The 13090-nt window shown below is 44.6% G+C and overlaps 1 protein-coding gene across 1 annotated transcript in view; it reads right to left on the minus strand.

Annotated features, from left to right (window-relative positions):
- Positions 1-13090, minus strand: part of TRAPPC6B (trafficking protein particle complex subunit 6B) — an 84067-nt gene that overhangs the window by 21054 nt on the left and 49923 nt on the right. The window contains exon 5 of the mRNA XM_063947642.1: positions 1018-1111. Coding sequence (XP_063803712.1) covers positions 1018-1111 — 94 coding nt within the window. The remainder of the gene's footprint in view (positions 1-1017; positions 1112-13090) is intronic.

Here is a 13090-nt window from a genome sequence, read left to right on the forward strand (position 1 = left end):
CGTGGTCCTCAGTGAACATGTTCATAAGGTTCTATGCCTTCGATACTTCCGCCTCCCAGGATGTTTCCTTTGGACGCCGGGTTCTTATGCCCGCTACAGTGCATCCCCTCCCTTAAGGAACTGCTTTAGGACATCCCCGATGTTATCCCTGTGGAACCCAGCGTATCCCGCTGCAGAAAGGAGATTTATGGTAAGAACTTACCGTTGTTAAATCTCTTTCTGCGAGGTACACTGGGTCCCACAGGGCGCCCACCCTGACGCACTTAGCTTCTTTGGGTTTGTATGGCATTAGCCGCTGATACCGTCTCCTGTTGTGAAAATGTGGCGTATGTAGCTACTAACGGTTGTCGTCTCTTTTGCCTGCTACTGCATTGGACTGGTTAACGAAACTGAGCTCCTGTGCATGGAGGCGGGGTTATAGAGGAGGCACTGAGCATCTTGGGAACAGTCAAAGCTTTAGCCTGTTGGTGCCTCGGATCAAGATCCTACTCTACACCCCGATGTTATCCCTGTGGAACCCAGTGTACCTCGCAGAAAGAGATTTAACAACGGTAAGTTCTTACCATAAATCTCCTTTTTCATTCTTTACATTTTATGTACATAAATATCACCGCTCAATTATTTTTTTTAAACAAGACATTAATGCACCAGTCAGACTATTACATTTGACCAGAAATGACAGCATCTATTTAATCTGTTTATGAGGCGTGATGCATAACATTCCGCTGTTACCCAGTGATTTACTACGCAACCTGCTGCATCTGACCTGCCCATGGCAATAAGACCAGGAGAAGAGCCGCTACAAGCAAAGGTGTGGGGAGCACATGCACTCACGTCTCTGGAGGAAGTCACTCACTTGCTGAACTAGAAGTAATTACCCCTGACCAATGACACACTACACACAACACTAACCGTCTGTTATTAGAAGATGCTACTTACAAAATTGTCATTTGGACGAGCAGCAGTAAGGATAGGCTCAGTACGGCATTGCCCCAGTAAAGTGGCACACATACTCACATGCCGGCATGACGGACACTTCTGCTGTAACAATACTTCTTATCCCCAGATTTGATAAACCACCTCGGATAAGCCCACATGTAAATGCCAAATACTGCAAGGAAACGCAAAACAAAAACATCAGCGCTGATCAAAATCATTTTATTTGCAGACAGAATGGTGAGAAGGTTGATCTGTGACTGAGACGCGCTTTCAAAATTGGATATCGGTACATGGAAAACATTTAAACCTTTACTGACAGTGTTGCAGCCAAAATAAAGACAAATTTAAATCAGCAGATATTCCCAATATCGCTGTCACAAATCTTTACTCGCCATTAGCCAGATGGGATCCAGTCTTTAGGTCGACAGCACTTGGGTCAACACTCATTTGGTCGACATGGTCAGTAGGTGGACATGAGTTTTTCACTTTTTTTTTATTTACTTTTTCATACTTTACGATCCACGTGGACTACGATTGGGAATAGTAACCTGTGCCAAGCGCAGCGAGGCGAGCCATGAGAGGGGATACGGTGCACTAATTGGGGTTCCCAGTCACTTTACGGAGAAAACAACACCAAAATATATATATATAGATTTTTTTAAAACTCATGTCAGCCTTTTTCCATGTCGACCTAATGACCATGTCAACCTATTTCAGGTGTCGACCTATTCACTGTCGACCAATAGTGGTCGACCTAGTTACTGTCTACCCTACGATCCACACCCAACCACATTTGGTACACTAAAATCATGGGGGAAAAATCTGTGTGTCCCCACCCCAATTTTAAGGTAACTATTAGGCTTTGCCAGCCTGGGCTAATGAAACTACATAAAGGATACCTGCCCTTTAGGGATACCCCCCACCATGGTTCCAACCAGCCCCAGGCCAGGTAGTAACAGGAATTACTTTCCCAGGGGTGATGTGTTGGCAAAATGTGTAAAAAAAAAAAAAAAATTTATATATATATATATATATATATATATATATATATATATATATATATATATATATATATATATATATATATTCCAGAATGACCCGGCACTCACCCGTCCTTGGTATGAAAAAATATGCTCACGGTGCCTTCCCTCCAGGTTGCATCCCAGAAATATAATAGCACAGAATGGGCGGCACTCCGAGACTTGATTATAAGTGAAAAATAAAGTGCTGAGACTTTTATTTGTCAAATAGGCATGATCTACGTTTCGGGGCTGCGACCCCGAAACGTAGATCATGCCTATTTGACAAATAAAAGTCTCAGCACTTTATTTTTCACTTATAATCAAGTCTCGGAGTGCCGCCCATTCTGTGCTATTATATATATATATATATATATATATATATATATATATATATATAACATTTTTGTTGGTAACAACTTTAATTGGATAAAGCAACAGTGATGTAACGAGATCAAGGTCAAAATAACGTTTTTCTCAGAATGAATGTACTAAAAATGTTTTATTTGTGGTCTTGAAATTTTCTTATCATTATTATGTATTTAGCAAAGAATTAATTTGGAGAGGGGTTACAGAGGTCTGATGCTATTTAAGCTTCTCCTTACTGTCATTTATTCACCAGTCTGAGGTCTCAACTTGCAAGCGTACATAAAACAAGGGGGGAGATGTACTTAGCAGTGAAAAGAGTGGAGAAGTGAGCCAGTGGAGAAGTTGCCCATGGCAACCAATCAGCGGCTCTGTATAATTTTATAGAATGCAAATTATAAATGTTACTTCAATGCCGATTAGCTGCCATAGGCAACTTCTCCACTGGCTCACTTCTCCACTCTTTTCACAGCTTAGTACATCTGCCCCTAAATGTCAGCTCTTCCATTCATAAGAGTAAAGCTGGGTACACACTGATACATATATCTGCCGACCAATTGATCGGCAGATATATCTATGGAGGGATCGGGCAGTGTGCTGTGCATACACACTGCCCGATCCGAAGGGGACTGATGTCATGAATTGGGTGGGCGTGTACACACGCCAGCCCAGTTCAGCTGTCAATCACTGCCAGCTGCTGCAGCATGTGTACGGGCAGTCGGCCGACCGCCCGTACACACACAGCGATGCACCAATATATCAGTAGATATATTGGGCGTCGGCTGTGCTGCGGGGCCGATGCGATATGTCTGATCGACGGAGTTCACAGACATATCGACCGTACACACTGGCCGACGGACCCGCGATATTTCGGCCGTTCAATAGAACGGCTGATATATCGGCCAGTGTGTACGGGCCTTCGGGACCATAAACTGGCAGCAGCACAATAAAAGTGATGAAGCCTCTGATTTAATAATTTTCTAACATGCTAATTTTGAGTTAAAGTATTTTGTGTTCTAGTAATCAGTTTAGGAGGAACTGATACCTATATGTAGAGTAATTAATGCTGCCTTAGCCTTAAATTGTGCAGGATGATTATGCAGTTTGCCTGCATAATAAGTTACACAAAGGATCCTTACAAGCAAACTAGAAAGCAGAGGTGTGGATGACTGTGCATGTTTGTTAAAACAATAAAAGGATTTGTAAGTCAACAATCTGATGAGTAAACAAGCATTAATTAACCCCAAATTAAACAGGACAACAATACATAAGTAATCGTAAAACGTAAAGCTGAACCTTCAGGGTGTGGGTATTCATATGTATTAGACTACTGGACTTAAGACATCTTTGTATTAATGTTGTGAACTCTACATAGCATATTTTAACATTTTTTCAAGAGACACAAATGCTAGTTACACATCTACCAGAAATCACTACATACAAAGAGAGTGCAGGGTACAGAGTAGATAAACGGTCAAAGATGACACAATGTCAGCACTTGGGATCAAGGAGCATATTCCCTGGCAAGGTGAAGTAGGAACACATTATGGGCCACATGACAGAAGTTTGCAGCCATGCAATGCTAGTATGACCCACTGTCTGTATGACAGCTACAGTAAATGTATTTTAGATCACTTGAAGGTGTCCGTGGTGTAAACTTTGTAAAAGATAGCCTATGTTGAACTCCCATTGTAGTCCGCTGGTGGCATTGCATGCATGAAACGCCAGACTCGGGAATAGACGTAGTAAGCCTGGAGAAGTGATAAAGCAGTGATAAGTGTAAAGTGATAACGCACCAGCCAATCAGCTCCTAACTGACATTTTTCAAACCCGTAATGATTGGCTAGTGCATTATCTCTAACTTATCACTTCTTTATCACTTCTCCAGGCTTAATACATCTGCCCCTCAGTTAAAAAGACTAGAAAAGCCGACAATTCTCAGCAGCTCTGATGGCTGGATTTACCAGGGCAAAAAAAAAAAAAAAAAAAAGCCTGATTCTGTGGGTTACTATTGCCCTTTTTTAAAGCACTCATTAAAGCCGCTGAAAATCTATCATCTGTACCCCCATTTGCACATTACACTGATCCAATTTCCAATGCTCATCCCTTTTTCCAATGTCAGATGAGCATGCACTCGAACACTGGCTGTCTAGCCAAAGAAGGAGTCTCTTCTACGGTTTGCAGTGGCAGTTATGACATTAGGAGAACCTAGGGTATTGCCTAGGATAACAATTGTTCGTTGGCACCTAGAACACCAAAAGAGTGACCTAAGGTCACTCATACATTTATTTTATTTATTAATACCCCTGCATTATTAGCCACTGACACAGAGTAAAAGGAACAAACAGCTTCTTACATATGTATGACAGCTGACAAGGTGGAGCCCCCACCCCCTGAATGGTGACATAAGAAGCAGCTGGGTTGAGAGAACAATGTTTGAGGGGAAAGGGGGATTGCTGACAGCAGAATCTCATAGATACAGTGCAGTAACCCAAGCGTAAAAAAGGGAGAGGTTACAATTGCATTTACGTTGAGGGTGAAAATGAATAATAAATACACGGTCGAGTCACATTATTATGACTACCAGCTAATAGCCAGAGTAACAGCTGCGTGCAGCACGGACAGCAGCTAGACAGGCTGAACTGTCTGTTTAGACACACGTCTGGTAGCCCCCAGTTTCATTTTGAAGGTGAGCTGCTCCATTGTAGTGTGTCGGTTGGACTTCACGCACCTTTATAGCAGATGTTCACCTCTAACATCAGAGGCACATGGTGCTCCGCAGTTTCCACGTTGATTATTCGCAATGGGGCCATTTGTCCAGTCACGATACACCTTCACCACTGCAGCATGCAAACAGGTCACAAACTGCGCTGTTTCAGAAATACTGCCACCACTGGCCTGAAAGCCGACAATCATCCCTTTTTGTAACTCTGATAAATCGCCCCTTTTACCCACGACAGCAATGAGTGATGTGTGTGCAGACAGCCTATAGCACACCTTATATACCCACCATGCCACCGCACAACGTGACATACTTCACGGGCTACGCGCTGCCGACGTCAAATGTAGGATGTGGTCACAATAATGTGACTCGATCGTCTATGAATTACATGTAAAAAACTATTTATTACACACATTTCCACATTAAATTTATATTGTTTCAACTTAAGTAACAGGAAAATATATGTTATGGTAAGGACTTACCGTTGATAATGGTATTTCTCCTAAGTCCACAGGATAACATTGGGATATGATGAAGCGACAGCGGATTTGCACCAATCGGTCAAAGCTTTTCGGCCTCCCAGCATTCAACAGGCCCGTCCATATATCCCCGCCTCCTGGCTCAGACAAATCAGTTGTTTTCCCAAAGTTTAAGGCAGGAGCATCATAGACAGCCCTAATCAGGCGAGAAGAACACTTATGCACACCCTTCCATACAAGAAGGCAGAGGTTAGTGAGTTAGGATCCTCAAATCAGGTGCATCAGGGTGGGTTCCCTGTGGAGCCTGTGGACTTAGGAGAAACAACGTTATCAACGGTAAGTTCTTACCATAACGTATATTTCTGCGGCAGGGTCCACAGGTTATCCGCAGGATAACATTGGGATTTCCCAAAGCAATTTAGTGGTGGGCACGCTCCTTCGCCCGTATTCAGCGTCATGAGAGGCAAAGGTATCCACGGCATAATGTCTAATGAATGTGTTAATGGAAGACCATGTGGCTGCCTTACATATCTGTTCTGCTGAAGCACCATGTTGTGCTGCCCATGATGGATCTACCTTACGAGTAGAGTGAGCAGAAACATTAGCCAGAACAGGGAGATCAGCGTGAGAATATGCTTCTGAAATAATCATCCGAAGCCACCTCGCTGGTGTCTGCTTATCAGCAGGCCATCCTCTCTTGTGAAATCTGTAGAGAATGGAGAGAGAATCTGTCTTTCTGAAGGCACTGGTATGATCCACGTAGATCCTTAAGTCACAGACCACGTCCAGCGATGCATCTCCCGCAGAAAGGCCCGATTCCTCGAAAGCCGGGACTACAATTTCTTCTTTAAGGTGAAATTAAGACAACACCTTGGGAAGATACCCAGACTTAGTTCTGAGAACTGCTCTATCTGGATAAATGATCAGAAATGGAGGACGACATAACAATGCCCCTAAATCTGACACTCTTCTAGCTGACGCCATGGCCAGTAGAAACAGAACTTTAGCTGTCAACCATTTAAGATCCACTTTATTAAGTTGTTCAAATGGGGCAACTTGAAGGGCCTTTAGTACTAAATTTAAGTCCCAAGGCCCTGTAGGAGGAACAAAGGGAGGTTGAATGCGCAGCATTCCCTGGAAAAAAGTATGCACATCCTGTAAGTTGGCAATTTTCATTTGGAACCGTATAGTCAATGCTGACACTTGCACTCTCAAGGAAGCCACCTTCAAACCTTTATCCATTCCTTCCTGAAGGAATGCCAAGACCCTGGAAATTCTGAAGGACCTAGGGTCCATTTTCTGTTCACTGCACCAATGAATGTAGCTTTGCCATATTCTGTGATAAATTCGAACTGAGGAAGGTTTCCTTGCTCTGAGCATTGTCTGAATTACCTGTTGTGAGAATCCTCTTGACTTAAGGATAGAGGTCTCAAGAGCCACGCCGTCAAAGACAGTCGATCCAGATGTCTGTGATAACAAGAACCCTGCGTCAGTAGATCTGAACGTTGAGGGAGCATGAATGGAGCATCCATCGACATTCTCTGCAGATCTGTGTACCAATGTCTTCTGGGCCAAGCCAGAGCAATTAGTATCATGGCACCCTTTCCTTGCTTTATCTTTCTCACCACCCTGAATAATAAGGTGATTAGAGGAAACACATAGGCCAGATATGAAAGTCCCATCTCACCGACAGGGCATCCACAAAGATCGCTCTGGGATCCTTTGTTCTTGACCCGTATTCGAGAACTTTGTTGTTCTGACTGGACGCCATGAGATCTATCTCTGGCAACCCCCACCTGTCGACTAGAGTCTGGAAGACCTCCAGGTGTAGAGCCCATTCGCTTGCCTAAATGGCGTGTCGACTCAGAAAATCCTCTTCCCAGTTTAGGACTCCGGGAACGAACACCGGACAAGGCTGGATGATGAAGTTCTGCCCACTTTAGTGTGTGACTTACCTCCTTCATAGCTTTTTGGCTGCGAGTCACTCCCTGACGGTTGAGGTACGCTACTGCCATCACATTGTCCGATCGGTTCTGAACTGGTTTTCCTCGAAGGATGTCCTTTGCCTGAATCAGTGCCATGTATGGCCCGAAGTTCCAATATATTTATTGGCAGGCAACCTTCTTCCTTGGTCCATTGCCCTTCGAAACAAAACCTTCCTGACACTGCTCCCCAGCCCTGGAGACTGGCATCCGTTGTCAGAATTTCCCAATCTGAAATCCAAAAGGGTCTGCCTTTGTCCAGATGTGATGTCTGTAGCCACCAGGCTAGCAACCTCCTTACTTCCACCGTAAGGACCATAGTCTGCGTTTTTATCATCTCGTGAAACCCATTCCATTTGACAAGGATCAGATACCGCAGAGGCCTCGAGTGGAACGGAGCATACTCCACCATGTCGAATGTTGACACCATCAATCCCATCACATGCATTGCTGCGTAAATGGATACCCTTTTACTGTGTAACAGCTCCTGAATCCTTGACTGAACTTTGGATATCTTGTTCAGAGTTAAAAATACTCTTTAAAGGCTGGAATCCAGTACAGCCCCAAGTGAGTCATCCGCTGTGATGGAACCAGAGACAATTTCGCCCAATTTATGAGCCACCCGTGCTTCTGCAGACACGTTATTGTCTGTTGCAGATGAAACAGGAGCAATTCCTGAGACTATGCCAGGATTAAAAGATCGTCGAGGTATGGAAAAATTCTTATCCCCTGCTGGCGGAGATAAGCTGCCATTACCACCATAATCTTGGTAAATACTCTGGGGGCTGTGGCTAACCCAAAAGGTAGGCCCTGGAACTGAAAATGCTGTTGGAGGATAGTGAACCTGAGATAGCACTGATGGGACAGTGCTATAGGAACATGTAGGTAAGCATCATGGATATCCAGGGATACCATATAATCCCCTAGCTCCATAGGCAAAATGATGGAACGTAAAGTCTCCATATTGGCTGGAATGACCCATTTGGCTTCTGAACTAGAAATAGGTTGGAGTAAAAACCCTGTCCTCGTTGTGCAGGAAGAACTGAAATAATTACCCCTGATTGAAGCAATTTCTGACCTGCCTCTTGCAAAGCCCTGGCCCGAGACGGGCTGGTATAAAAAAAACCTTCGAGGAGGGTGTTTCTTGAAGGCAAATGCATAAACGAGAGATACCGCTTCCTGCACCCAGGCATCTGTTGTAGACTGCTGCCAAATCTGAGCAAACTGAAGAAGTCGGCCCCCAACCCTGGAATCCCCCAGGTGGAGGCCCGCACCATCAGGCTCATGGCTTATTTTCTGTTTTACCAACCGGTCCTCTGGTAGCCCAATGCTTTTTAGTCTTTCCAGACTTGTTGTATTGGGGCTGTTTGCCATCACTTTTCCCTTTAGCTTTTCCTTCAGATACGAAAGGGTCGATAAGCTGGAACTTTAGGTTTGAATTTGTATGAGGAAGGAAACTTTACTTTCTTGGAGTCTGCTTCGGATTACAAAATATCTGTCAATTCTTTACCAAAAAGAATATCTCCAGAGAAAGGTAAAGACTCCAAAACCTTTTTACATTCTGAATCGGCTTTCCATGTACGTAGCCAAACTGCTCTGCGAGCGGCTACTGTTGAAGCTGATGCCCTGAAGGCAATTGTACCCATATCCAAAGCTGCTTCTTCCAAGAACATCGCAGCCTGTTTTATATGTGCCATATGGGATTTTTGCTCTCTAGATGCCATTGAAAGATCTCCTTCCAATGCATCAGCCTAGGCAGCCACTGCTTTTGCCATCTAAGCTGAAGCCACGGCTGGTCTTATGACTACCCCAGACAGGAAAAAAAAGGTTTTTAAAAACTATCCACTCTCCTATCCGTGACATCATTTAATGATGTTGAAGGCAGAGGTAATGTAGATTTTCGCACTAATTAAATAACATGCGTATCTACTTTGGGGGCCACCTCCCTCTTTAAACAATCCCCAGCTGGAAGAGGATAATTGGAATTCCATTTCCTAGGAATTCTAAACTCTTCCATGATTTTCGTCAGCTGATCTGACACAGGAAACTCAGTCTTAACTGTTTTGGGACATTTAAACACAGGTGTCTTGGATTTTAACACACAGGCTGATTCTTCTAAGGATAGAATGGCTTTCATTGCCTTAATTAACTCAGCTATGTCCACTGAGCTGAGGCCTACCTCCACCTCTTTGTATGCAGAACCAGAGCTTAATGAGCCTTCATCCTCCGATGAATCCTCATCTTAAACATGTGTAGACTGTGAAGATGTAGATTTACTTACCACTGGCTTTTCAGCCTGTTTCTTTTGAGAGGCTGCTGCTGGAAGTGATAAACTGCAGGTAGGAAGCTGCATGTAAGGGTAAATCGTGTGACCTATTCCTGGTACAGAAGTTGAAATTATCCGCTCAGCTATACTGGATAATGTTTGTGCAAACATAGCCCAAAAGGGAACAACTTGCACCTGTATCTGCCTTGTACTATTCAAGAGACCTTGGTGAAAGCTAAAACAATTTGCACACAAACCATCCTGAACCAGATCGTGAGAGGTTGTCACGTCTGAGGATTCTTGTGGATCTGGATTTTGGGAAGATGATTCTGGTGCACTTGGATCTCTGAATAACAAACGAGCGGGACGGATGAAGGTCTTACGCATTTATTACTTGGAGTAGTTTAACAGGGTTCGCCAAAGACAGTTGAATAGAGATACGACTGTAGGTTAGCGGGTGGCTGAGGATACCGAAACCGTGACCCAGTACTTTAAAGGAGGAATTCCGAAGGCTGGTTACTGCGGCGTCCGGAACAGGTAGCTATGTAGGACACGGGAAGAGTCTGCAGTCTGCGTAAGGCTATATCAGGAGGCTTGGGTACTTTGCGGTAACAAGAACCTGACACTGGAGACGCTGCGGAAGCACAGAGAACTAGCTTCACAGATACTGTGAAAGATGTTGCACTGGCAAATTCCCTCCTCCAGGCCTTCCTGTCTTATAGCAGCTGCTCGGAGCTAATTGGCCACAGGAAAGTGATAAATTGGCGAAGTGTGGACAAGACAGGCTTTTTGCCCACATCCAAGATGACCACCGGGAACACAGCAGCCCTGGCTCCACAGTAGCACCACTAACCACTGCCAGAGGGACATGCTGCCAGTCTGCAGACCTGCCAACCAGTGCTCCTGCCTGTCCTCCCAGCGCACCCTGCCTGGCGCCAGCAGCCCGCACCTCCGCCAGCTGGACCTCTCCAAAGGGACCGGACAGGTAAGAGCCGGCTCCCCTGCACAGTCTCCCACCGGACCGTGACATTACCCCCCCTCTTTAGAGTGGCCCCTGGACACAATTTAGGATTCTCTGGATGTTCAGAATGAAATTTGCGAACTAAAGCTGGGGCATGAACATCTGTCATGTACTCCCAGGACCATTCCTCCGGACCATATCCTTTCCAGTCCAATAAATACTGTAACCGACCATAATGAATTCGGGAGTCAAGTACCTTTTTAACCTCAAACTCTATTCTACTCTAGGTGAGTACTTTGGGTGGTCGTGGTAACAGTCTTCGAAATCGGTTCAAAACTAAAGGTTTTAGCAAGGAAACATGGAAAGAAGAAGGAATTTTGAGGTAAGCGGGTAGTTTGAGTTTATAAACCACTGGATTAATTATAAACACAACTGGAAAAGGACCTATAATGTGGGGGGCAAACTTCATTGAAGGTACTCGTAAGCGTAAGTTCCTTGTAGAAAGACAAACTTGGTCTCCTACCTTGAGACTAGGAATTGTTCTTCGTTTTCTATCAGCCCATTTCGAGTGCCGGTAGACTTTGAAATGCTGGAACTTTAGGATGGGCTCCGTAAACAATGAGGAAGGGCATAAGCCTAGTAGAAGAATGGTAAGTATTGTTGTGGGCGAACTCAGCCCAAGGTAAATGTTCTACCCAATCATCCTAAGAAGAGGAAAGGTGAATGCGTAGAAAGGTCTCCAAATCTTGATTAACTCGTTCCGTGGAACCGTTGGGACTGTGGATGATAGGCTGTGGAATACTGCAATTTGATTTGTAAGGCTGTACAAAGGGATTTCCAGAACTTTGCTACAAATTGAACCCCTCGATCAGACACTATTTCGGTAAGAAGACCGTGAAGCCTGAAAATCTCGGAAATGAAAAGATGGGCTAATTCAGATGCTGTTGGTAATTTCTTTAATGGTGCAAAGTGGGCCATTTTGGAGAGTAGGTCTATGACCACCCAGATTGTAGTGTAGCCTCTAGAAGATGGTAAATCTGTTATGAAGTCCATTGATAAATGGGACCATGGTTGAAAGGGTACAGAAAGAGGCAATAACTTCCCAGCCGGAGGTTGCCGAGAGACCTTGTGTTGGGCGCACTTAACGCCGGAGGAAATGAAGGCTGTCACATCTGCTTTCAGGGTGGGCCACCAATAGGATCTTTGCAGAAATTCCATTGTCTTGTGAATACCTGGATGACACGAAAATCAGGAAGTGTGAGCCCAAGATATGAGTTTCTTCCGTAATTGTGGAATGACAAAAGTTTTTCCTGCAGGAGGTTGTAGACGAGTGGAGGCAAAAACTTTTGCATCTAGGACGGGGTGTGTTTGAGGATGTTCTTCAGATTCAACGGAAGTAGTGGACTGTGACAGAGCATCTGCTTTTGGATTCTGTGACTTGGGCCGATAAGTCAGGATAAACGAAAAGCGGGAGAAGACATGGTCCAACGAGCTAGATGCGGACTCAGACATTGTAGATCTTTCAGGAAGATTAAGCTCTGATGATCTGTATAAATGGTAATAGGGAAGTTAGCTCCTTCCAGGAGGTATCGCCATTCCTCTAAGGCCAGCTTGACCGCCAACAACTCCTGCTCCCCGATAGTGTAGTTCTTCTCGGAGGGGAGAAACTTCTTTGAGAAGTAACCACAAGGATGGAGCTTATGATCTTCGTACCTTTGAGAGAGTACCGCTCCTACCGCTTCAGAGGAGGCGTCCACTTCGAGAAAAAGGGGTTTATTTATATCTGGTTGCCTTAATACTGGTGCTGATATGAATGCTTGTTTAAGCAGATGGAAAGCGGACTCTCCTTCTGGGGACCAATGAGACGGGTCTGCTCCTTTTCGAGTAAGAGCGGTGATGGGGGCTACCAAGGCGAAGAATCCTCTAATAAATTTCCGATAGTAGTTAGAGAACCCTAGAAAACGCTGCACTGCTTTAAGAGAGGAAGGTCTAGACCAATTCAATATGGCTTGCACTTTCTCCGGATCCATCTGTAATCCGGAGCCCGAAATGATATACCCTAGAAAGGGAACTGAAACCTGCTCGAAGATGCATTTCTCTAGCTTGCAATAGATGGTTCTCCCGCAGTCTACGTAGTACCTCTAGAACGTGTCGTCGATGTGTTCCAAGGTCTGGGGAAAAGATTAAGATGTCGTCCAGATAGACCACGACAGATTGATATAGAAGTTCTCGGAAAATTTCGTTGACGAAATTTTGGAATACGGCAGGGGCGTTACTCAGACCAAATGGCATGACAAGATATTCAAAATGACCGTCCCTGGTATTGAATGCGTCTTCCATTCATCGACTGCTCGTA

This window comes from Pseudophryne corroboree, chromosome 12 (genome assembly GCF_028390025.1).
Source record: "Pseudophryne corroboree isolate aPseCor3 chromosome 12, aPseCor3.hap2, whole genome shotgun sequence".
Classification (NCBI taxonomy): domain Eukaryota; kingdom Metazoa; phylum Chordata; class Amphibia; order Anura; family Myobatrachidae; genus Pseudophryne; species Pseudophryne corroboree.